Raw genomic sequence first — 25,547 nt, 5'->3', positions numbered from 1 at the left:
GGCATCAACTCCTCTGGCGACCTTTGCTTTATGCATGAAAGTCAAAACTCCCTTTTTTTCGTGTTTTAAATGTTGTACTTTGCTCTTCGCCCTTGTGGGAGGATTTGAGGGATTTCCAAGTTGTATTATTTCCTTGGCAGGAATGAATTACGTTTTTATTATTTGTTTCCTCGTCGTTGCATTTTGGGTCTTGATGATGACGGGGTTCAAAGTGATTCGTGAATCTTTTTTTTCTGATCAAAAGGGAAATGTAATATCAAAATATTTTAAAGAGTAATCTATCTGCGTATCAGCTTTGAAGCTCAAAGAATACCGGAATAGCACAGGATGAATTGTATTGTGGGTGAAATAAAAATTGAAAAAATACACGAAATATGTTGTTATTATTATTATTGTTGGTAAAACCTCTCTATCACGAGAGTATATACAAAGCTCTAAAGGGTAAACAATAATAAAAATGTGAAACGTTCGTGTATAATCTATAAACACTTTACAAAAGCTTTCGAACCCTTCTCTTGGTTCATCTTCAGTCCAAGATGAAGATGAACCCAGAGAAGGGTTCGAAAGCTTTTTTAAAGTATTTATAAATTATACACGAACTTTTAACATTCTTATTATTTTGAACCTCAAAAAATTATTATTATTATTATTATTATTATTATTATTATTATTATTATTATTATTATTTAAAACAACTACAAACTTCGCAGGATTGCAAACTTAAATTTATGACTAGAAGGAGGAATGGGAGGGAAAATAGGATGTTATGTAGGAATTTCTGGCGAATGAGAAGAATTAACCACAGGGAGGCATATAGGTAGTAACTAAAGCTGAGAAGCTAGATATACGAAAAAGCAAACGTGAAATAATGGTAGCACACTTGGATCATTAATGTGGGGACCAGGGCTCACATTTATGTCTTAAATAGGAAGGTGAGTGCTTGGTTATTGCTGACTACATTAGGTTTCAGCTATGCATGTAGAGAGAGTGAGAGGGAAAAGTTCTAGAAGAAAGAGGAAACCTACTTGTATACTTGAGAGTCATTAGATGGGACTCCACTCCTTACTCCATAGGGAGTTAGTTCCGTCAGGATACCTCACGTGGTGCACTGCAGGCATTACTTAAGGGTCTTTCCAGAGTGTCCTCGGCCCCCTAGCTGCAACCTCTTTCATTAATTTACTGTACATCCATTCATTTTCTCTTTCTTCAATCTGACTCTCCATCCTCTCTAACAATTCTTTCATAGTGCAACGGCAAGGTTTTCCTCTGTTACATTATACAAACCTGTATCAGTTTCCCTTTCAACGCTGAATGACCTTATAGGTCCTATTGTTTGGCTATTGGCCTAAATTCTATATACCAGTCTAGACTCCTCCCACCGGGTTACAACTATTTCAATCTTTACTCTCTTCACAGCTGCTCATGTAAGCAAGCGAGAGCCAGAGCTGACATAATGCCGGATTAATCTAGCAAAGGTAGATAGTCTTTCCTGTTTACATTAGAATAAAAGGGTTGGCAATGATTCATAGACAGTGCTGTTATTGTGAGTGGATTTGCACAGTACATTTGTGCTGTGTTTCACAAACGTTGTCGCACGTTTTCTAATTTTAAATGTGAAAATGTTCCCCCTCAAAAGAAAGATTTTCTTGTTTGAAGACTTTCTTGTTTTGTGAAGTATTAGAAATGGTTACTCAGGAATGAAGACCTTGTTATGATATGAATCTGAGTCAACTCATCTCGGTTGGTTAGTCTGATTCCAGTGATAAACACCAGTCCTCTTATTCTCCTTATCAGCTTACCACACTTCCGAGATGCCTTTGGACCAGGCCTCGTGCTGGCACAAGGCCAAATTAATCTAGACCAACCCCAAAGGAGTGTCACTGTAATTATGCATTAAGGTAGGTTTCTTATAGCCTGGAAGCCAAATTGTAATATGCAAATTTTCACATAGGAAATTTCATCAAAACGAAAATGTTTTTGTGGCTTTTGTTTATTTCAGAAGATATAAAAACACAATAAATAAAGCACAGGTGATATTATTAATTATATGGAACTAAAACGATACAATTCTAAGGCGTAGTAAAACCTACGTACGGCACACACCGGTCATAATAAAATCGATGTTTAAGTGTTATCACAGTTATGAAGTAAAACGATGGATGAATTCATTCCTTACACCTTTTGAAGAAAAAACACTCACAAAACAAAATTAAACTCGGCTAAGCAAAAATAATGACAATACTTGAGAATATATACGTTCCAAGGGATGTGTAGTCTGAATTGGGTGTTATCAAACTATTTCCAAATGGGAGTACTGAATGTCAAGGAATCTACAGCTTCTCGATGCGTTTGTCGAGCTTCTTCAATTCCTCTGCTATTTCATTTGGCAGATAGTCACCAACTTGCTCCGAGAAGTACTTTGCTATGTCTCTAACTTCCTTTTGCCAGAAGTCTTTTGGAAGTCTGAAAAGTTCGTCCAGGTCAATGTTCTGGTTTTCTAGACCTTCCATTTTCAGGGAGGAAGGTTTCGGCAGAATTCCCACTGCACTTTCTTCCCCAACGTTGTCCCCATCAATACGCTGCAGAATCCAGTCCAAAACGCGGACATTGTCGCCAAATCCAGGCCAGATGAAACGGCCCTTCTCGTCCTTTCTGAACCAGTTGACATGGAAGATCTGAGGAAGGGGTTTGTCGGTTCTCTGTTCCATACTTAGCCAGTGCTGCAAGTAATGACCAAAGTTGTATCCAAAGAAAGGTCTCATGGCAAATGGATCGTGCATGATGACCTTACCCTTGTGTTCCGCAGCTGCTGTGGCCTCTGAGCGCATAGCTGCTCCTACCATTACGCCATGCCTCCAGTTAAAGGCTTCATAGATCAGAGGGACACCTTCAGGTCTTCTTCCACCAAACAAGATAGCTGAAATGGGAACACCTTTTGGATCTTCCCATGCAGGGTCTATGATAGGGCATTGACCAGCAGGAGTGCAGAATCTCGAGTTGGGATGAGCAGCAGGTTTTCCAGATTCTTTGCACCAGTTTGTGTCTCCTAACCAAGAAGTGATTGTGACATTATTAGGCAATTCCTTTTCCAGACCCTCCCAGAAGACTCCACCATCACTGGTCTTTGCAACATTAGTGAAAATTGTATTTGAAAGAACAGTCTTCATTGCCACAGGGTTTGTGTGCATGGAGGTACCTGGAGCTACTCCAAAGAAGCCATTTTCTGGGTTGATTGCTCTTAAGATTCCATCTTCATCAAATTTCATCCAAGCGATATCATCACCTACACATTCTACTTTGTATCCGGGTAGGGAAGGTGTCATCATGGCCAGGTTGGTCTTGCCACAGGCAGAAGGGAAAGCTGCTGCAATGTACTTCTTTACTCCTTTGGGGTTAGTAATACCTAGAATAAGCATGTGCTCAGCTAACCAGCCTTCCTTCTTTGCAATTGTAGAACCAATTCTGAGAGCAAAGCATTTCTTTCCCAGGAGGGAATTTCCACCATATCCTGAACCGAAGGAGATGATTTCTTTTGTCTCTGGAACGTGGGTGACAATGGTGCGTTCAGGATCGCATGGCCAATTGTTGACAAGGTTTTTCTTGAGTGGAAGTGGACATCCCACAGAATGAAGACATTTGACGAAATCCTCATCTCCAAGAGTATCTAAGACAGACTCTCCCATCCTAGTCATTGTGCGCATGGAAGCAACAACGTATGGAGAATCGGTTATTTCAACACCAATTTTTGACAAAGGTGAACCTACTGGACCCATGGAATAGGGCACGACGTACATGGTTCTGCCAGCCATGCATCCAGGAAATCTATCTTGAATAGCTTTCTTAAGATCATCAGGTGACATCCACTTGCCCAGAAGACCCTTGACACCTTCCTTTGGGGTAGGAATGGTCTCACAACGGTCCCTGGTGACAATAAATGTCTTGCTTTCCACGCGAGCTACGTCTCCGGGGTCAGTGCGGGCAAGCCAACAGTTGGTGTATTTAGATAAAGGTTCAATCATTCCAGCCTTCTGCATGATGTTAAGGAGATTCTTGAGTTCTCGGTCACTGCCATCACAGATGTGAATGTCTGATGGCTGGCATAAACGAATGCTTTCCTCAACAAACTTCCGAACCTGAAACCAACCATATGTTCATCACTGCAATGTGTAACAATTATTGTATTGTTTTTTATCAACTTAAACCATCATTATCCTGACTGATTTGTCGGTGTCATTAAATAGAACTTTTAATCTGGTCACTACTTGCATAGTATTAAAACTTGTAGCCAACGAAGCTAATACACAGCCAAAGTAGAAAAGAGAAGTCAACCAACGTATGAAAGGTATAGACTTACCTTTGGCCTCAGACCAGCAAGTCCCCGAAACTCTTTAAGATCTGGTGTCTCCTGATCAAGATGTCTCTTGTACATCTCTGCCAAGACTTTGGATGCTTCAGTTATTGCACTTTTCATTCTGGAAAGATGGAGATCATTAACAGTTAGGCAAGGAAAGCAGAAGTTGAAATATTATAGTACTGAATAACATTAATTTGTTGTGGGCTATTTAATTTTTTGTGGTTGTAAGCATTTTGTACCTGAAATTTTAAAGATTCACTTACAATAATTTTGTTTTGCCTCAAGAATGTCTATTTTTACAAAATGGCTAAATGACTGTTGTCAAAGCAGCCTGATAATGACGATACTTACTGAGCTATCTCCATGTTGTGGGCAGATGTGTCACTGAAGACCATTGTAAACAGGAGACTTGAATCAACAACAGATTTACAAGTTTTGCATCAAGGAACTCGAGCAAATGTACCCTGTGTGAATCACCTTCACCTAACTACTGCAGCGTTGGGTAGTGGCTCAAGTTGTGTGCCGATTTGGCGCGAGCTCTCCTCTTATATGCAAGCAGGCAAGCAGGGACTCCGTGACGTCACTGGACCCCCAACCTTTGCTCAGTAACAGGGCCAGGGAACTTCACCTCCCCGCGCGCGGCTGTTCAACCCGTTTATAACGAACTACTTTTCAATCCGGGTTATGGGAGGGTTTTGTGTTGCTGTCAACAACCGGGATGCTGAATATAGCTGGAAAAATCCCCTGTTCATCGGTATCAGTGACTTAGAAACCACATCTCATTTCGGTATATGTAACCGTAAATGGGGTTAATTACTCCATGTGGCGTTTCTCTCACGCACAGTCATGATAAGATTACTGATGTTCAAAAATGCAGTCGCTTGTGGCAAAGACCATTATCTGCGTCTGTGTCGTTCAAAACCGGTTTAGAGAGAGAGATGAGAAGAGACTGTTAGAGAGACGGAGAGAGACGAGAGGAGAGAGAGAGAGAGAGAGAGAGAGAGATTCAATATTGCTCATCATGAAAATTTTAGGGCTATTATTATTATTATTATTATTGTTATTATTATTATTATAGCGTCTTACACGCGATACTTGAGAGATAATAGAGGGAATTACAGCTCGGACTGGTGATCTGTATATTGACGATGTTTTTCTTCGTTAAAGTTGGAACTTGACAAGAAAATCATCCAAGATTCACCAGATAAAGTTTGAAAGTGGCAGTGATTTTGTCTTGTCTTTTCTCGGGAGCCACCCGCTGTTAGAGGAAATGCCTGTCTTTTATAATATATATATATATATAATATATATATATATATATATATATATATATATGTATATATATATATGTGTGTGTGTGTGTGTGTGTGTGTGTGTGTATATACAATAGAATTAATTGTCTTACTAAAATCTTCAAAAAAACATAAAACGAACTGTAAATACAAACTAAAAATTAATCACAAAATTACGATAACAAAAACAGAATTACGAACAAAATTAAATAAATGTTTAAAACTAATTTATTGATTTCATCCTTGTCAGTTTTTCAGCCTGGTGATGAGGTTCATACCTCGAAAGCTCTCACCTTATATTTATGTTCTACGTGTTTTATTTTAAATCATTTATTTAATTTTTTTCGTAATCTTTTCTATCGTAATTTTGTGATTAATTTTTAGTTTGCATTTACCGTTCGTTTTGTTTGTATATATATATATATATATATTTATATATATATATATATCTATCTATATAGATATATATAATATTATATATATCTGTATGTGTGCGTGTGCGTGAAGTTCATACATATATATGAATATCATATCAAAATCAATATAATATAATGTTATGAACCCTGTATAATATATATGACATCTTCAACATACGAATATGATCAGAAACAGCCCATTTAACGTTGTAACAAACTAAATTCTCTTACAATGCACTAGTATAATTACTAACAAGCAATTTAGAATTGATGAAAATATTTTCATTTCATTCACCTGCTACTTTCTTGCAAACGAATATCTGTGATAAATGAATGAAAATTTGACATTTTTTATCCATATATGCATTGGCATTTATTTTTTTATTGATTTGTATCTCTGTAACCAATCTGTGTATATTTGCGTCCTCTAGCTGCAACCCCTTTCATTTCTTTTACTGTATCCCCGTTCATATTCTCTTTCCTCTGTCTTAACCCGCTCCTAACAACTGACTGAATATTATTTTCAGTGCTGAATGATGTCCTCAAAGTTCCCAGCTATCGGTCTAAGTTATTTATTTCAGTCCTGACTAAAAAAAAAACTAAAAGGAAAATTGATGTAGGGTGGGAATAAGGAATAAAGATTTACAATCTTTCTTACACAATGCCTCAGCGGCGTGGTTGGTATGTATTAGCGTCCCACCTCGGTGGTCGCGGGTTCGATTCTCGTCCATTCCGTTGAGGAGTGAGAGATGTATATTTCTGGTGATAGAAGTTCACTCTTGACGTGGTTCGGAAGTCACGTAAAGCCGTTGGTCCCGTTGCTGAATAACCACTGGTTCCATGCAACGTAAAAACACCATACAAACAAACAAACAAACAAGCCTACATTTGAAGCATCAATCATGATGCAATGTTTAGCGGGAGTGGTATCATTGAATGACACAAGTTATATATATATATATTTTATAGCATATCCTTACTGATGAGTGACTAATGTCATGAGACCTTAGCCTTAAGCCTTTCAAACCTCGCGTACACGACGTTGAACCCTGCCCTCGACACTGACCTTCCACTGACGTCATGTCTTTGGACTTTTTGCTTTCAGTTCAGACAGAGATAAGAGATCAGTGATACGATTGTGTAAGATAATACATTAAGTATTCATGACGTCGATAACTTACTGTTCTTCCTCTTCCTCTACTCTTCAGTGATAACCAGTAATCTCTGTTCTGACTTGTGCTGGTATTTGTAACTAGTACGTGAGTGGAATATGAGATTAAGGCCAAAGGCTATAACCACTAGGACCTTTGGAGTCGTTCAGCGCCGACAGGGAAATTGAAAGTAAAAATGTTGGAAAGTTGTTTGTTTGGTGTATTTGCGTCGCATGGAACCAGTGGTTATCAAGCAACGGGACCAACGGCTTGACGTGACTTCCGAACTTCGTCGAGAGTGAACTCTTATCACCAGAAATACACATCCCTTCCCCTCAATGGAATGCCCGAGAATTTAACTCGCGGCCACCGAGGTGGCAGGCCAAGACCATGTCGATCACGCCGCTGAGTTATCACAGGAATAAAGCCAGCCAGTTGCACCGTGAAACGATTATTAGGAGAAGTTGGAAAGTAAGATGGAAGAAAGAGAATACGAGCGCCTCAGTGGCGTGGTCGGTAAGGTGTTTGCGTGCCACCTCCGTGGCCGCAAATTCGATTTTCGGGCAGTCCACTGAGGCGTGAGAGATGTGCATTTCTGGTGATATTAGTTCATTCTCGACGTGGTTCGGAAGTCACGTCAAGCCGTTGGTCCCGTTGCTGAATAACCAGTGGTTCCATCCAACGTAAAAAAACACCATAAATACAAATGAAAGGTAATATGAATGGAGGTACAATTAGAGGAAAAATAGTCTATGAACGTTAAGAGGGTAATGTTGTTAAATTTGTGGTGGGAGTTGCTGGGGATTGTCTCATTGGCTCCCAGAAAAGCAGAGTAATAAATTTCGTGGAATGGTTCAATATTACTACACCAAAATAAATAAATAAATAATACTATGTTAGCGATATGATAATTCACAGCCATTTCACACTGCATTCTGCTGCCTTTTCTGGAAATCTTATATATTTTAACTGCGACCAAGTTAAAATTCGATGTGTCGCGGGCTATTTTGGGCATCAAAATGTATTTTTAAGTTTTTTTAGATGTAGGTAAATGGGGAGAGAATGGGAATGAGCTGAAAGAAGGAGTCTTTCTTCCTGATGAGAATTACAATTATTATTTTTTTTTTTTTGTCTCTCACAGTCCTCCAATTCGACTGGGTGGTATTTATGGTGTGGGGTTCCGGGTTGCATCCTGCCTCCTTAAGTTTTTCCAGATTCCTTTTTCAGGGATCTTGGGATCGTGCTTAGTGTTCCTATGATTATGGGTACAATTTCCACTGGCATATCCCATATCCTTCTTATATATATATATATATCTATTTTCAGGTCTTGATACTAATCCACTTTTTCCCTTTCTTTCTCTTCAACTCTGGTGTCCCATTGTATTGCACCTCAATGAGTGATACTTCCTTCTTGATTTTGTCAATCAACGTCACGTCTGGTCTATTTGCAAGTATCACCCTATCTGTTCTGATACCATAGTCCCAGGGATCTTTGCCTGATCGTTTTCTATCACTCCTTCAGGTTAGTGCTCGAACATAATCATAAATTTATTAAAAGCTTTCAAACAATAAAACACGCCCACCTTTTCACCAAAAGAGAGAGAGAGAGAGAGAGAGAAATTTAAACATAGAATATGCACGAAATTCAAACGAATTTAGGGGATAACGAGAGATAAATGCTTCAAAGCAAGCCAGCAAATGTCAGAGAACTGTCAACATGTAATAAAATAGGGCTATTAATTTAGGAGACAGTGATTTGAAGCCCTGAAGGAAAGAGATAGTAAAAGACTCGAGGTTTAGCGAAGGAGAGAAATTACCAGCAAATAAGCGGAAAGGAAAAATGGAGGTTGAAAGATTAAAAATTATGGTGAATTTTTGGCCATTTATGCAAAGTGAAAAATCTTAAAAATTACAGTTTGAAAACTTAGTTTTTGTTTGAAAATATTTATATAATATATACTGTAAAAATATATTTTACTTTCTGTATATATTGCTTTTTAGTCTTTTTTAAATTATATTTATACTTAATATATATTTTAGTCATTTAAAGATATATATTTTTCTTTTAGTTTTGAGACAAAATCAGGATAATAACTTCAAGCTTTTATGGAAATGAATTTTGATTTTCCTATAATTTTTGCAAGAATATTCCCAGAAAACTGTATTGGCTAGTTTAGGTTTCATGGCCTTCCAAGTTACTAACCAGTCAAGTCCTCTAGTTAATTTAGTAACAGACCGTAATTGTACACAATTGATAATCCTTATTTAAAAAAAAAAACAAAGGAATTTCTAGAGTACAACACCGTCGTTAAATTTCATAAGCGACGAAGTTAAAGGTCTTGCTTAGAGATTTTCTATGAATTCAGATAGCCCGGAAATATCAGCTCTGCCGTCTCCTGACGGTTTTTCACTCTACACTTGTGTAGATGGAAACCCGTTTGAGATTATACAATAAAGAAAGAATCTACGAATAAAATGCTATTTTAAATAGGTCATTACTTTGAGCAAACAAGATTCATAAGTAATTTAAGTAATTATATCACAATATAGCAGCATCTCCTAAAACAGGTGTAGGATTTATTAATTTCATTATGGAAGAAATAAAGAGTACACATTCGTGATTGTTTTATTAAAAGATTATTAATATAAAATAAAGTTATATAAAGCGTAGTAAAACCTACGTACGTCATACACCGATCTTAGAATTATCGATGTTCACATTTTAGTTATGTGTACGATTAATATCAAATTTATTATTGTGAAAGAATTTACGAAAAAAAGTTTGCTTGGAGGTGAATACTCTGGCGTAATTATCTTAAAAACATTCATTTAAATGAGTATGAGTTACTGGGCATCTACAGCTTCTCGATGCGTTTGTCGAGCTTCTTCAGTTCCTCTGCTATTTCATTTGGCAGATCGTCACCAACTTGCTCCGAGAAGTACTTTGCTATGTCTCTAACTTCCTGCTGCCAAAAGTCTTTTGGGAGTCTGAAAAGTTCGTCCAGGTCAATGTTATGGTTTTCTAGACCTTCCATTTTCAGGGAGGAAGGTTTCGGCAGAATTCCCACTGCACTTTCTTCCCCAACGTTGTCCCCATCAATACGCTGCAAAATCCAGTCCAAAACGCGGACATTGTCGCCAAATCCAGGCCAGATGAAACGGCCCTTCTCGTCCTTTCTGAACCAGTTGACATGGAAGATCTGAGGAAGGGGTTTGTCTGTTCTCTGTTCCATACTTAGCCAGTGCTGCAAGTAATGACCAAAGTTGTATCCAAAGAAAGGTCTCATGGCAAATGGATCGTGCATGATGACCTTACCCTTGTGTTCTGCAGCTGCTGTGGCCTCTGAGCGCATAGCTGCTCCTACCATTACGCCATGCCTCCAGTTAAAGGCTTCATAGATCAGAGGGACACCTTCAGGTCTTCTTCCACCAAACAAGATAGCTGAAATGGGAACACCTTTTGGGTCTTCCCATGCAGGGTCTATGATAGGGCATTGACCAGCAGGAGTGCAGAATCTCGAGTTGGGATGAGCAGCAGGTTTTCCAGATTCTTTGCACCAGTTTGTGTCTCCTAACCAAGAAGTGATTGTGACATTATTAGGCAATTCCTTTTCCAGACCCTCCCAGAAGACTCCACCATCACTGGTCTTTGCAACATTAGTGAAAATTGTATTTGAAAGAACAGTCTTCATTGCCACAGGGTTTGTGTGCATGGAGGTACCTGGAGCTACTCCAAAGAAGCCATTTTCTGGGTTGATTGCTCTTAAGATTCCATCTTCATCAAATTTCATCCAAGCGATATCATCACCTACACATTCTACTTTGTATCCAGGTAGGGAAGGTGTCATCATGGCCAGGTTGGTCTTGCCACAGGCAGAAGGGAAAGCTGCTGCAATGTACTTCTTTACTCCTTTGGGGTTAGTGATACCTAGAATAAGCATGTGCTCAGCTAACCAGCCTTCCTTCTTTGCAATTGTAGAACCAATTCTGAGAGCAAAACATTTCTTTCCCAGGAGGGAATTTCCACCATATCCTGAACCGAAGGAGATGATTTCTTTTGTCTCTGGAACGTGGGTGACAATGGTGCGTTCAGGATCACATGGCCAGTTGTTGACAAGGTTTTTCTCGAGTGGAAGAGGACATCCAACTGAATGGAGGCATTTGACGAAATCCCCATCTCCAAGAGTATCTAATACAGACTCTCCCATCCTAGTCATCGTACGCATGGAAGCAACGACGTACGGAGAATCAGTCACTTCGACACCAATCTTTGACAGAGGGGAACCTACTGGACCCATGGAATAAGGCACAACATACATGGTTCTGCCAGTCATGCAGCCGGGAAATCTATCTTGAATAGCTTTTTCGAGGTCATCAGGAGACATCCAGTTGCCCAGTAGTCCCTTGGTGCCCTCCTTGGGCATTGGAATGGTCTCTCTTCGGTCTTTGGTGACAATGAAAGTTCTGCTCTCCACGCGAGCTACGTCTCCGGGGTCAGTGCGAGCAAGCCAACAATTAGTGTATTGGGGCAATGGTTCAATCATGCCTGCCTGTTGCATGATGTTGAGGAGGTCTCTCATCTCACGGTCGCTGCCATCACAAACATGGATGGCTGATGGTTGGCATAGACGAGCGCTTTCCACCACAAACTGTCGTACCTGAAATGAAAATTCAGCATCAGATTGACAGTTCTTAAGGGTTTCGTACTATATATCATTTGAAGACTTTTCTTAGCTGTATGACTGAAATTTCGAAATTTCAATAGCCAGAATAATAAGTGACCATGTTAACATCATAGAATAGACTGATGAATTGCGTCTATTTACAGTTTACACTTTAGAGCTTAAAAGTTAAAAGATCCAATACACCTACCTTTGGTCTTAAGCCAACAATCATTCCCTGGAAGGATTTTAGGTTCAACTTCTCAAGATCGAGATCCTTCTTACTAGTCTCGGCAAACATTTGTGATGCTTCAGTAATCACACTTGTCAGTCTGGAAGAGCAAAGTATTATTACTAAGGATGTACAGCCCGGATTTACATTTTAACTCTTTATGATGCACCTAACATACTTTACCGAGTCATCAAATGAGCTTATGCTCAAAGTCTCCAAGGTAATACCTTAAGTAGGTTTTAATAATTTAAGTCTAATTTGTGCAAAGTTCTTAAGTGATCCAATTTGTTTTTACTTTAAAATTTAAGATAGCAGAATAGCAGAATTTGCAGTGCAGTGTTTTTAAGTAGATAAATATACCAACTACCCATTATTGTTTAAAACTGTAACCGAAAAGAACTTTGCATGTTATTGATTTCGGAAAAATCAAGCAACGAGAAAACTTACTGTGGACAACCCAAGGTTTTTGTAGAAGATATGCCACTGGACACCATTTCGCACAGAAGACCAAAGAAACTCAAAAGCTCTCCCTAAAAACGTTAGAAAAGAGATCGTACACGACCACTTCAGCCTGCGTCCTTTAACCGTGGAGTGTGATCTGCGATGTGTGTTGTTGGTAATTCGAGCTCTTCCCCTTATATCGCAGACGAACCAAGGTTTCTGTGACGTCACGGGATCCCGCGCCTGAACTTGGTAACAGGGTAACAGGTAGTGGAAGAGGAATTGCTTCCACGCGCCGAAGGTGTACTCGTTTTAACTGCTTGTTTTATCCGGGATGTTGGAGGGCCTCGTTACTTGTCCTTTAGAGATAATGATAATTAATTCCCTTGCTTTCCTCATGCGCAGAATGAGATTATCATAAAAAAAAAACACACACACACACATATACGCGTGGCGTCTTCACATACCGATAAGGAGTTTGACCTTTTTACTACCGAGTCACTTCTGACAGTTTTTCGTTTATGTTCTCTTGATAAGTAAGAGAGAGAGAGAGAGAGAGAGAATTCATGTCCGTCTTCAACTTGTAAGATAGTGATAGCCTTTAAGATCATGGGACTGGGAGTTAATATTATTTATAATCAATGTCACTTTATGTATTTTTTTTTAATTAAAACTGGACCGAATCAATTTAGCCTGTTGTTCTACGACTGTGTTATGACGGATAATCTGCTGTCTCGTGTGGTAAACAACTTTCTGCTGCTGCTGTTTGCCGTTGTTTCGACTGTGAAAGATGGATGATATCTTCTAGATTCTATCATTTGGAGTTGTTCCATTGATGTAAGCTGACTAAATTGCATGGGTTTTTATCCATCTGGGAATTTGACATGTATCCATTATTATTATTATTATTATTATTATTATTATTATTATTATTATTATTATTATTATTATTATTATTATTATTATTATGGTAGCTCATTTCATCCACAGGGCTTGTTAACGAGCCCATTCGCTCTTTTCTGAAGGTTTTCTCGTCTCTATTTTCCTATCCTTCTCTTTTTTTTCTTCGCTTACCAGAGAATTCTTCTTTTTTATTATTATTTTTGTTATTATTATTATTATTATTATTATTATTATTATTATTATTATTATTATTATTATTATTATTATATTATTGTGTATGGGGGAATCAAACCTTCTTTCAACCATGTTCTATTGAAAATAATGGCAGAATTCACAGAATTGATTTTATACAAAATTCTTTCAATTGAAAGAATTTTGTATGAAATCAATTTGTGAATTCTGCCATTATTTTTTTTTATAAAATATTATTATTATTATTATTATTATTATTATTATTATTATTATTATTATTATTATTATTATTATTATTATTATTATTATTATTATTTGATATCTTCTTTCTATATCTCCTGCTACCACCTTCTGTTACTTCTTTGAGATGAACACCATCATATTCTTTGAAACTTGAATTTCAAGTCAATGGCCCCTGTGGGCTTTGGTGGGCTTGTTCCATATGAACAGGATTCATCTTCTGAATAATAATAAGAATAATAATAATAATAATAATAATTAATAATAATAATAATAATAATAATCATAATAATAATAATAATAATAATAATTATTAATTATTATTAATTATTATATTTATATTATTATTATTATTATTATTATATTATTATTATTATTATTCTCTTCAATTTAGTGAATTTCAGTTGGACATTTTGATTTTTTAACAATGAAACGATTAATTTCTTTGATTTATCATTCACTCGTCGTAGAAACATCTCTCATAAGATATACGAACAAGCAGTGTAGAATCGATAAACTTAATAATATAATCTTATCGAACATTTTTTTTTCCTATTCTCAATTTATCCGACGAAACTGGATTATGCGCCCTTGGGCAGATGTCCGGCGAGGGAACTGTGAGCTATATTTGGACTGTCGAAGTTCAGGAGGACGGAAATAGATTCCACCCACTGCAAAAGTTGCCCAGGGTGTGTTGCAAGGTGGGGTTCTTCCCCTTTGCCCGTTTGCACTTTGTCTCTCATCAGAGAGTGCGGTAGATTATTATTATTATTATTATTATTATTATTATTATTATTATTATTACCATTTTAAGAAATTCACAGTTTCGTGAAAACAAATTGTTAAAAAATATCCACAATTATATAATAAAAAAATATTTTTACATATATGTTCTATATTTTTACATAGAAATATATTTTTATTATATGATTGTGGATATTTTTTAACCTTATTATTATTATTATTATTATTATTATTATTATTATTATTATTATTATTCATTTGGAACAAGGTCACAGGCTCCATTGCCTTGAAATTCCCAATACGGAAAGAGATTAATTGATCAGATGGCATTTTTTAGTTAATGTTGTATGTATATGTATTTACTGAACCACACTAGGAGACTGGTTGACAATGGTGCTTTTGTTTGTTCAGTGTTATTGGTAAACAAGGCAGTTCCACTGTTCATTAGGCTAGGGATATAGTTTTATAGGATGACCCTTCGAAGGTGATCATTATTGTTTGTGTGTTTTTATCCGTTATTTTTGACAGTTTACCCCTTTAATTGGAATGCTGTCTCTCTTCCATAGATGTGAATGCCCTCAGACGTTTATCCACGTCGGTGACCCTGGTAATTGTAACGCCAGATAACTCACAACCAATCAATCAATCCCTCAGTCGTTTACTGAGGCAAAGGGTTTACTCGATCTATGTACGAAGGTTGCAACCTCTTCAGTGAAGAGTTCAAACTTCTCTCACACATAATAAACAGATTGAATACATGTCGAGGAGTGCCTCAGTGGCGTGATCGGTATGATCTTGGCCTACCACCTCGGTGGTCGCGAGTACGAATCTCGGGCATTCCGTCGAGGAGTTAGAGGTGAGTCTTTCTTATGATTGAAGTTCACTCTCAACGTGTTTCAGAAGTCACGTAAAGCCGTTGGTCCCGTTGCTGAATAACCACTGGTTCCATGCAACGTAAAACCATCATACAAACAAATAAGAATACAAGTCGAAGACTCATTGGCAGTCCTAACCAGCGCTATATTTAATGATTTAGCTTTTGTCAAAAGTTCTCATTTTCCACTTACGGTCGTTGACTTGTTGTCAACATGTATCTGATATGTGTTTGACAAGTTGCTCTTTGCTGTGGGTTCCTGAAATGTATTACCGTAGTGTCAACTTACATACTTGTATCTATACCCCACGTATAGACTATTGCACCCTTTTTTTACATTCTATTTAGCAAATCCTGCACAAGGGAGGTAGGTGATTGCGATGGGTTGCAATCGGGGTTCAGAAGATGTGCGGCCTGCAACTTCATCCACAAAGTAAAGTTCAAAGACTGCTTGAGAACAGGAGGGGTGATAACTGCTTATGGAGCCGCTGCAAAGGAATATATATATATATATATATATATATATATATATATATATATATATATATATATATATATATATATATATATATATAATATATATATATATATATATATATATATATATAATTATATAGAGAGAGAGAGAGAGAGAGAGAGAGAGAGAGAGAGCAAGGAAACCGATTCCGGTAACCTCACAGGTACATTCTGCAGTGACGTTTGTGGCGGGGAAACTACAACTGAAGGGAAAGAGAAATCTAGTCCATCTAGGAAAATCCGAGTGGCTACTGAGCGGACAGATAACTGAACGACATTTACGTAAACCCATTTTTTCCATAGTCGTTTTATGTCAGGTCGAATGAAGTAAAAAGTTGTTTTCATTAGTATCTTGACTTTAGGTGCGTATTTTTTTTTTTTATATTTACCTATTGTATTTTTTGTGAATATAATATGACACCAATGTATTCCAAACGTGGGAGAGAACGAGAGATGACAGGTGTATTTCAGCGCTCGTTTTCTTTACCATAGACCGTTTCATGTCCGTTTTCTTTTTCAACTTCAAACACTGACTAAATTAAAATTTCTACGTCATCAAGTTATGCCATATATTATTATTATTATTATTATTATTATTATTATTATTATTATTATTATTATTATTATTATTATTAATTATTATTATTATTATCAAGATCCCAAAAAATGTGGTGTAAGAAGGTATATTAAATTAAATTCTGGTCACGAAATTGTAAGATAAGCTGAAGGAGTTACGAATGAAAAGGATGACTTTCCTTTTATTTATCACGGGCAGTTATCACCCAACAGAACCTTTTCCCAAGTCAACATGTTGATGAGATAGATTGATTAACCGTCGAAGCTTTTACGTTTGCCGAAATCAGCTGATATGATTTTACCTCCCGCGATGCTTCTCTCTCTCTCTCTCTCTCTCTCTCTCTCTCTCTCTCTCTCTCTCTCTCTCTCTCTCTCTCTCTCTCCGTAGTGTCAGGAATACAGTTTTATTTCAAACATATGGTTTTGTCACATGAATATATAGTGTTTTTTGGGGGGCATTTTTTTCAGTTCTAGAATACTGTCAGTTACATTAAGAGGCATTCATATTATATATATATATATATATATATATATATGATATATATATATATATACTCCCATCTACCTGAAGAAAGAGACAGCAGTCTCTGTAATATAGTGTTCTCTCACTATATTTTGGCGTTTTTATGGGCTCCTTTTATTAGATACACACACACAGCACACACACACACACACACACACACACACACACACATATATATATATATATATTATATAATATATATATATATAATATATATATATATATATATACATATATATATATATATATATATATATATATATATATGTATGTATGTATAAAATAAAAGGAGCCCATAAAAACGCCAAAATATAGAGAGAAAAGTACTATAATTCAGAGACAGCTTCCTCTCTCTTCAGGTGGATGGGAGACAGCAGTCTATGAAATATAGTATTTTCTCTCTATATGTATGTATGTATATAGGTGAAGGAAAATAACATTCATAATCATTATGATTAATGCATTGTATGTGAAACATTCAAGTGACGTCAGGATACGAGGCAATGATAAGAAGAAAAATAGAGGCGTTGGAATTTATGGCTGTTCTTAAACACAAAACTCTCTTTCGATACTTAGCACCACCTGTCACCTTGGAATTCAGAGTAAAGTCTGCAGGTGTGGCAGGAGAGGACTCCCATGTTCCTAGAAGCTTCAAAGGTCAATGCAATTAGTGCTTGGAATGAATTCGACTCTGAATTATTGCTTTATACGCAGATGATTGTAATTGATAAATTTATTGGAATATCTTCCTTCTGATGTAGTTTTTAATGTTATTCTCAATGTGCAGTTTCGTGGTTGTTACTTTGTTTAAAATGTCTAGGACGAACGCCTTCAAAGAGATATTTTACAACTGCTAGTTAATTGATGTTATAAGGCAGTAGATGTGACTCAACAGACATAGTCATTGTTCTGGTAAAACATCAGAGAACATTTATTTGGGGCAGTTTTTTTTTTTTTTTTTTTTTTTTTTTTTCCAGCTCAGGTCCTCCTCGAAGAATACTGAAGTCTGAAACTCTATCTCATCTCAGTGATATGTCAAGACTGACGCTTAAAAGCATTTTAGTGAATGTAGTTCATCCTAGCTTTATAAATCTTGATAGACCTCTGGTTCTCCTTGTGAATGTTAAGACAGGTGAGGACTGACAGCCTGAGAAATTCCTATTTAAGAAAACTGTCAACATTCTCCAACACTTTAAATGTTGGTCTTATTTCCTTCAATGTCACTGACTCGGGGAGTAAGCCTTCAAGCTACTTTGTTGTTGTTGTTGTTGTTGTTCGTGTTCTTGTTCTTGTCTGGGTGGGGTTAGGAAAGGTCTATGGAAAAGACTAAAAAGGTCTGCTTCACGTTGAGTTCAAGAACAGGAATTTTGGGATAGGATATTTATGATTTGTTTATGAGAATGAAAATGTAAAAAAATAAATAATTGGCATGTTAAACAGTACAGAACAATTATTTCTTGTAAAATATAGTTTATTTTTTTAAATTTTCGTTGGTGTAACAACACGCTATTTGACCGTAGATTTTAGCAGGCGTCCCAAGTAAGCTGGAGGTCGGATCACGCCTTGTATTTTCCTCTCTTAACTCTGGGTTTGGCTGCAGAAAGGCATTAAGTTACCAGTGCCATCGGCCTCTCTGGAACTAGGATTGACATTCGACATCAAAAGGGGGGAAAATGACGTCCTTTTCTGAGACGTGAAATCTACATTTGGTAATATCAGGACTTCTGAAGTCATTTTATCATTATTTTCCAGAGAATTACTGACAAAAGGTAGTATTTACTGTTATGTATTGTTTTGTGGAGACGACATTATTTCTCAAAGACTTTTCATAGCTTGATACTTCTCTGTATTTCCTGCGTCGGCGACCTATGCAGCTGTTTAAATCTTCACAGTCCGTCAATCCTCAGTTCCCTCATAAACTCTGGGACTCTCCTTTTCCCTCCTTGCTATTTAATCCTTCCTCGTTTTGTGAGAATTATAATGAAAACCCCGATATCCCAACAACTGATATGGTAGCATGCAATACAGTCATGTTTTGTAAAGTTCTCAATTCCCACAAATCGTCCCAGTAGTTCCTGAAACATTTGGCATTAGGGTTTACCAGCTGATTTCACCATACTTTTCATTTGGCGGGGGGGGGGGGGGTGGGGGGGGGGGGGGGGGTGGCCGATAACTTGACCTAAGAGTGTACTCATGAAGAATAAAAGGTCACAGAAACGTATGGAACAAAGTCTGCATCATTGGTGATGCTGTATGCTGTCTGATTCTATTTTGAAACATCATTACCTGACGTCTTTAGCTTATTTAATTGCAGCGTCAGTTACAAAGACGACAAAGTTCAGCATGAATCGTGTTGAAAAAATATTACTTTTTCTCTTTTCGGTTTTTTATTTATCTTTAACTTCGTGTTACATTCCATTCGCAATTTGGCATTATAAGCTTTGGCGCTAGGTTACTAAAGTAATATAAATCAAAGACAAGATTTCAATCATATTTTTTTATTAAGAAAATATTTGTATCTAAATACAAACACTCATTGTTTGTACTTGTAAATCCCGGTAGAATACAAAGGTCCAAGGACAGTTGTTTTATTTTTCCAGGAAACTAAATACACGTATGGGTCAAGTATCAAAGATTGTTGAAGTGTTGACCTGACAACTATTGTATTTTGATTTAAAAATGTTATTTTTCAAAAGTCAAGTAAAATACATTGACATACATACAATAAGTAAATCACACTTTTCATTTTAGTATCAGCTGGCCTTATTCCAGCCACTGGTTCTTGCTCATAGAGCTGCTAGCATATCACAACCCCATTCCCAAGGAAATTAAGACATTGACTTTATAAAAGCCACCAGCTGTCGTACTGGGAGTCTTTCCGTCTCAAAGACAGATAAATCGTAAACCTTGTTATAACAGAAGGCTGCAGAAACAAGTTTAAAAAAATTAATTATAAAATAAATAAATGTTATTGGCATCGTCGCCAGTAAGAACAACCACTGCTCTATCATTGAACATCAATACGAACGAATGTCATATCCGCTCGGGTCATCGTCAGTAACCTTGAAACCGCGTCTGGAGTGCCTTTGAAGGAGGGAGGAATGTATGCCTGTGTATAGGATCTGTTTCACGAGGAAGGATACGGGGGGACATCTCACATGACGTCCCTAGGCCACGCCTCCTTCGTGGCCTTGTCGATCCTCCTCTGGTTTCCCTGCTTCAGCGACAAATTCGACCCCATCAGGTGGACGTTGGGGTAGTGGGCGAAAGCGCCTTCCCCAGCGGGATACCCAGACGCTGCGGCGCCGCCCCTCTGGAGCTGCTCCTGGTAGGCTCTGGTGATGTCAGCGCGGGACATGAGGACGCCGCCGGCACCGCCGCCGCCCGCCTTCCTCGACATCCTGGGGATGGCCGCTTCCTTCTCGGCTTGCTTGGCGAAGTGGGGGTCCTCCTGCGCCAGCCAGTAGTTGGTGGAGGTTGGCAAGGGGTCGGAGTGGTAGTCCTGCTGCAGGAGAGCCATCAGGTGGAGTTCTCGCTCAGAGATCCGGTTCTTTGGCGTCTGTGGAGGGAGAAGAAAAGGTTTCAGGGTCAGTGTCAGTTTCGGCAGTCGAGTCGTTTCTTAACGAGTTTCAGGAATATTTGGTTACTCTTTTATTTTTTTCTAGGAATGGTCTTTAGAATATGATCTGTCTCTCAGGAATATTTGGTTACTTTTACATTTTAGGAATAGTTTTGAGAATGTGACCTTTCTCTCAGGAATATGTGGTTACTCTGACATTGTAGGAATAGTTTTGAGAATATGGCCTATCTTTGGTTACTTTTACATTTTAGGAAGTTTGGAAAATATGACCTTTCTCTCTCAGGAATATTTGGTTACGCTCTCATTTTAGGACTAGTCTTTAAATTGTGATCTTTGTCTCTCACCTTGCAGCAGCCCATTCTGGACTCGGAATCAGCTACGACGATGTGACCTTTCGTGATGGCTTTGGTCACCTGGATCAACACGTTTTCTAACCTGGAAAATAAGAATGAAATACAACGTTACAAATGTGTCTTATATGATCGGTTCTTATGTACACAACCTAACTTTGAACCTTCTGTCACTTTTCAACTATCGTTTTATTTTGTTTTTTTACGTCAGCATTTAGAAAAGGCGAAATCATTATTAAGATACTTGGATGGCTAGACAGCGACTTACTTTGCAGCGTGCATGACGTTGGTGGTGGCGTTTTTGTTGGAGAAAATCATCTCTCTTTGTTCTGGGATGTTGCTGTTAGGAACCTGCTTTGCTTCTCTTGGTGCCGTCCGTCCGTACGGGTTTGTCCGTTAATTCCAACTGTATTCCAAGGGACCTAGTGATGCGACCTGGGTTCGAGGGCCAAGTAGGAATCGCGTTCCAAGTGGGAATATCTCGAGTCAATTCACAAACACACGAGGAACAGAGATAGACAGACAGACAGTGTCTCTATTGCTGTACGTATAGTCGCTCCGTTGCACGGGACGAGTGAATAATGAATGCCTCTCAGCGGACTTTCTCTCCCTTATATACCACCTCGGCGCCGTCGGGTCCCATCCTGGGTAGCATGTGGTATAGTTGCCCTAGCGACCGTTCGTCGAAACGCACGTCAGGTTCGGTTCGTACCTCTCTCACTCCCCCACCTGGGTACCCCTTGGCATGGTTTTGTCCTCACACCTCCCTCCCTCCTACCCACATACCCACTCCGCCCACTACCATCCAACTCCCCTGGCAACTGCTGAAGTCCACTACCACACGCCCACCTCCTCGTGATGCTTGCTTGCTTGCTTGCATGTTGCATCATCCATCCGAGGAAATTCTTGATACATTCTTCCTCCTCGACCGTGTTTTGTAAACTTCATAAATTTCCCAGTTGATTTCCGTAACTTTTCTTCCTAGAAATTCCCAAATTTCACTGCCTTTTCATCCTGGGGAAAAAAGTCGTAGAAGGTAATCACCACAAATTGTTGTCCTACTTCGCATTTGCGCGACGCTAGTTCATAGTATTGAATCAATCAGTCGCCCTACTTCTAGGCTGTTGCTGACCTCGAGATATAATGTTGAGAAGGTTAAGCGAAACTTTAACTCTTTTGATGTGTTATCTCTACTATATTGAAACTGCTGCTGATTGATCGATTAACGAAACCTGATTACGCTGCATCAGATGTCACTGGCGCCTCTTGTTTCGGCGATGTCATAATAGATACACATTTATTATTATTATTATTATTATTATTATTATTATTATTATTATTATTATTATTATTTGAGGAAAACTCTCTATCACGAGTGTTTTTACAAATTTTTAAGGGGTCTACAATAATAAAAATGTTTAAAAGTTCGTGTATAACATATAAAGTGTTTATAAATTATACACGAACTTTTAACATTTTTATTATTGTGGATCCCTTAAAACATTATTATTATTATTATTGGTATTATTATTATTATTATTATTATTATTATTATTATTATTATTATTATTCAGAAGATGAAACCTGTTCGTATGGAACAAGTCCACCAAAGGGGCCACTGACTTGGAATTCAAGCTTCTGAAGATTACGGTGTTTATTAAGAAGAAATAAGAAGACTGAAGGGAAATACAGAAAGAAGGGATCCCACTTATTAAAAACAAAAAAATCAAAATAAAGTAACACGTTCATAAATAGATAAAGATGTATTAAAATACAAGGAGAATAGTATTAAGTTAGTAATGCATTTCATCTTCGCTTGTATTGCTGGAATTCCAGTGGCCCAACATCCACCCATGCTGGAATGGACTGATTTTGAATTATATCGTCTTCGTGCAGATGTTTCTGCAACCAGAAATGTCTGTGAATTGCAGTTCTTATATTTCACTCGTAAACTTGTGTACTGAAAGCGTTGTGAATGTTCTGTGATACAGCATACACAAACACCTATAGTACATGCACGCACAAACACATACGCACACAATAATACACACAAACGCAGACTAAGTATAGGACGAGAAGTAGAAAGGTCTGGCATACATATACATATATCTATGTATATATGTATATATATATATATATATATAATTGTGTTAAAAATATCTAACATGTATTGCGTATTAAATCGAACTCACTTGTTTTTGAGTCCTTACTGCGCTGCACTCATACGAGTAAACGCATCAAGGCCAGCAGGCGTGTGTACTTGCAACACACGCAAATTCATCATGAGAGAGAGAGAGAGAGAAAGAAAGAGAGAGAGATTTCCAAACCCAAATCTCGGAAGTCCAGTGTAGGAAAATTCTTCGTGTATCAGTCACAAACGTGGCAACTTCGTCTTTTTATTTTTCAGGTCAGAAAATATCAGAATACGAAGGATTTCCACATTAGGCCTACCCAGCCTCAAGGCCTATACCCAAAGCCCAAGATTAACTCTGCGAAGGCGTACTATGTAGTTCGTAGAACCGACGTCCCACCAGCGGTTCTGACTGGTTCTGGCTAGTTCAAGGGTCTTTTAAGCTGGACATATTGATAAATCTTGTATTGAAATACTCTGAAACAAAGGTCACCTAACGACAAACGGTTCACTTGAAGAATGCTATGGAAAATCAGTCTTAATGAAAAAAAAAATTTTGTTCTGGGAATAAGAAAAGAAAGATGGAGTTTGGTATTGATTTTTTTTTAAATAAAAGTGTATTAATGTAAATATTTTGACTCTCTCTCTCTCTCTCTCTCTCTGTATATATATATATACATATATATATATATATATATATATATATATATATATATATAATCCACACATCAAAGGGTACTATAAGGCAGGAGAAGGGCACAGAAACATATAACATCCATTAGATACATTTATTGTCAACGCGTTTCTTAACCCATGGTCACATCATCAGGACATCTATATAAAAAGGAGCATCAGAGCACATACAGGAAACATACATAAGGCATAAGAAAACTTAAAATTAAAACTAAGTTAAACTTAAATACTGAATCACACTTAAATACACTTACACATTAAAAACCAAGAGAGCTTAAAATGATCCTTACAAAACTAAACTCAATAAAAGAAAAAAAAAGAAAAAGGAAAAACGAACTTAAAATGAAGAGCAAAAAGTTGCACCTCTCAAAATGACAGAGACAAACACACTAAAAGAATACACAAGAACAGAAAAGAATGCAGACAAATATAAACAAACAAGCCAGTTATGCTATGAACAGGAGAACAGCCGATGATTGGCAATTTAACGTAGGTACAATTCTTTTTATGTATTGACTTTCCAAGAGAAGCAGTTATTGGTTAACTCAGAACGTTGATCCCTATCTCTCTGTATCACATATTCACTTATATACACACACGCACAATGCTTCCATGCAGTGACCAATGATACAACCATTCATTATTCTATTTTGATTTCCCTTGTTAAAATGAAGAAGAGAGAATGGCCACTGCTTGAATGGAATAGTTTACGATTTTGATATTCGATTGCTTTTAGAAACGAGGCTTTTTCGAAGCTTTTTTTCCATCTAGAACATTTCTGTTTATTCATTTATATTTTTATTTATTAATTTTTTTGTGTCGTTAAGGATTTATTGAGTGAAGGGATTAGGAATGAACATCAATGGGAATTGCTACATGCAGGTGATTACAGCTTAGAAGAATTCCAGAGAAGGGGTAAACTGTGGTTGGAATCTCTTGCGTGAGGTGGTATGAAGGTAGGCCTATATGTGGGTGAAACTGAGATTCTAGCATTCAGCAAGCAGAGAGGAGATTAGGCTGTTTATACAGGACAGGAGAGGCTTAGATTTAAAACAGATTTTTCAGATATTCAGAATATACCTTGAAGCCAGGCGGGAGGGTGTGAGTCAGAGGTTGAAATATAGTGTGTATATATGTACATATATATGTATATATAAGGACAAAATCAACGTATATTAGATAATGTATATATAATATATATATATATATATTATATAATATATATTTATATAGTCAAAATCAACTATGTATAGTATAAGATATAGATTATATATATAATATATATATTTATTATATATATATTTAAGGGACAAATCCACGAAGGAAAGAGAAACAATGGGGTTTTGCCAGGCCTTTCGACTCCTTATCCTTTAACTCAGTCTGCTGACTAAAGGACAAGCAATCGAAAGGCTTTGTCGAACCCCATCGTTTCTCTTTCCTTCGTAGAGTTTGTCTTGACTTGAAATTGAAGCTTCCAAAGAATATTATGGCGTTCATTAGGATGAAGTAAGACTAGGTAAAGAGAAATACAGAAAGAAAGAAGAGATCCCCCCTTTTAAAAAAGAAAAAGAAGGAAAGGAAATTAAACAATTTTATAAATATTACGTAGAAGAAAAAAGCGAAACTTGTGTAGGCTTATGGTGGAGGAAAGAAGGGGGGGGGGGGGGAATGGCGTG

The 25,547-nt window shown here is 37.4% G+C and overlaps 3 protein-coding genes and 1 long non-coding RNA gene across 5 annotated transcripts in view; 1 reads left to right on the top strand and 3 right to left on the bottom strand.

Moving 5' to 3' along the window:
* The window catches only part of LOC135209237 (uncharacterized), a 108,674-nt gene that overhangs the window by 22,501 nt on the left and 60,626 nt on the right, over window positions 1-25,547 (top strand). The window lies entirely within an intron of this gene.
* Window positions 1,975-4,889, bottom strand: LOC135209234 (phosphoenolpyruvate carboxykinase, cytosolic [GTP]-like). Its single transcript, XM_064241926.1, has 3 exons — window positions 4,706-4,889; window positions 4,355-4,472; window positions 1,975-4,133 (listed from the first exon to the last, which is right to left on the bottom strand). Exons 1-3 carry the CDS (start codon window positions 4,747-4,749, stop codon window positions 2,331-2,333), a joined length of 1,965 nt encoding a protein of 654 aa, XP_064097996.1. The 5' UTR covers window positions 4,750-4,889; the 3' UTR covers window positions 1,975-2,330.
* LOC135209233 (phosphoenolpyruvate carboxykinase, cytosolic [GTP]-like) lies at window positions 9,828-12,736 on the bottom strand. Its single transcript, XM_064241925.1, has 3 exons — window positions 12,556-12,736; window positions 12,088-12,208; window positions 9,828-11,873 (listed from the first exon to the last, which is right to left on the bottom strand). Exons 1-3 carry the CDS (start codon window positions 12,600-12,602, stop codon window positions 10,071-10,073), a joined length of 1,971 nt encoding a protein of 656 aa, XP_064097995.1. The 5' UTR covers window positions 12,603-12,736; the 3' UTR covers window positions 9,828-10,070.
* LOC135209232 (uncharacterized) lies at window positions 19,600-21,644 on the bottom strand. The gene is made up of 3 exons (XM_064241924.1): window positions 21,316-21,644; window positions 21,042-21,132; window positions 19,600-20,676 (listed from the first exon to the last, which is right to left on the bottom strand). The coding sequence occupies exons 1-3, from the start codon at window positions 21,363-21,365 to the stop codon at window positions 20,272-20,274; spliced, it is 546 nt and encodes a 181-aa protein (XP_064097994.1). The 5' UTR covers window positions 21,366-21,644; the 3' UTR covers window positions 19,600-20,271.

Source organism: Macrobrachium nipponense, chromosome 37 (genome assembly GCF_015104395.2).
Source record: "Macrobrachium nipponense isolate FS-2020 chromosome 37, ASM1510439v2, whole genome shotgun sequence".
In the NCBI taxonomy this organism is placed as follows: Eukaryota; Metazoa; Arthropoda; class Malacostraca; order Decapoda; family Palaemonidae; genus Macrobrachium; species Macrobrachium nipponense.
The sequence above is the reverse complement of the archived record's forward strand: the minus strand, read 5'-3'. Positions and strand labels throughout refer to the sequence as shown.

Bases quoted from the DNA above. Each gene is read 5' to 3' on its own strand.
- LOC135209233 (XM_064241925.1), bottom strand. From the start codon at position 12,602: ATGGTGTCCAGTGGCATATCTTCTACAAAAACCTTGGGTTGTCCACA. The intron at 12,209-12,555 runs GTAAGTTTTCTC...TTGCTCTTCCAG, and splicing joins AAAACCTTGGGTTGTCCACA to ACTGACAAGTGTGATTACTG. The intron at 11,874-12,087 runs GTAGGTGTATTG...TTTTCATTTCAG, and splicing joins TTGTTGGCTTAAGACCAAAG to GTACGACAGTTTGTGGTGGA.
- LOC135209232 (XM_064241924.1), bottom strand. From the start codon at position 21,365: ATGATTTTCTCCAACAAAAACGCCACCACCAACGTCATGCACGCTGCA. The intron at 21,133-21,315 runs GTAAGTCGCTGT...CTTATTTTCCAG, and splicing joins AACGTCATGCACGCTGCAAA to GTTAGAAAACGTGTTGATCC. The intron at 20,677-21,041 runs GTGAGAGACAAA...CTCCCTCCACAG, and splicing joins CCAGAATGGGCTGCTGCAAG to ACGCCAAAGAACCGGATCTC.
- LOC135209234 (XM_064241926.1), bottom strand. From the start codon at position 4,749: ATGGTCTTCAGTGACACATCTGCCCACAACATGGAGATAGCTCA. The intron at 4,473-4,705 runs GTAAGTATCGTC...CCATCTTTCCAG, and splicing joins CACAACATGGAGATAGCTCA to AATGAAAAGTGCAATAACTG. The intron at 4,134-4,354 runs GTAAGTCTATAC...GGTTGGTTTCAG, and splicing joins TTGCTGGTCTGAGGCCAAAG to GTTCGGAAGTTTGTTGAGGA.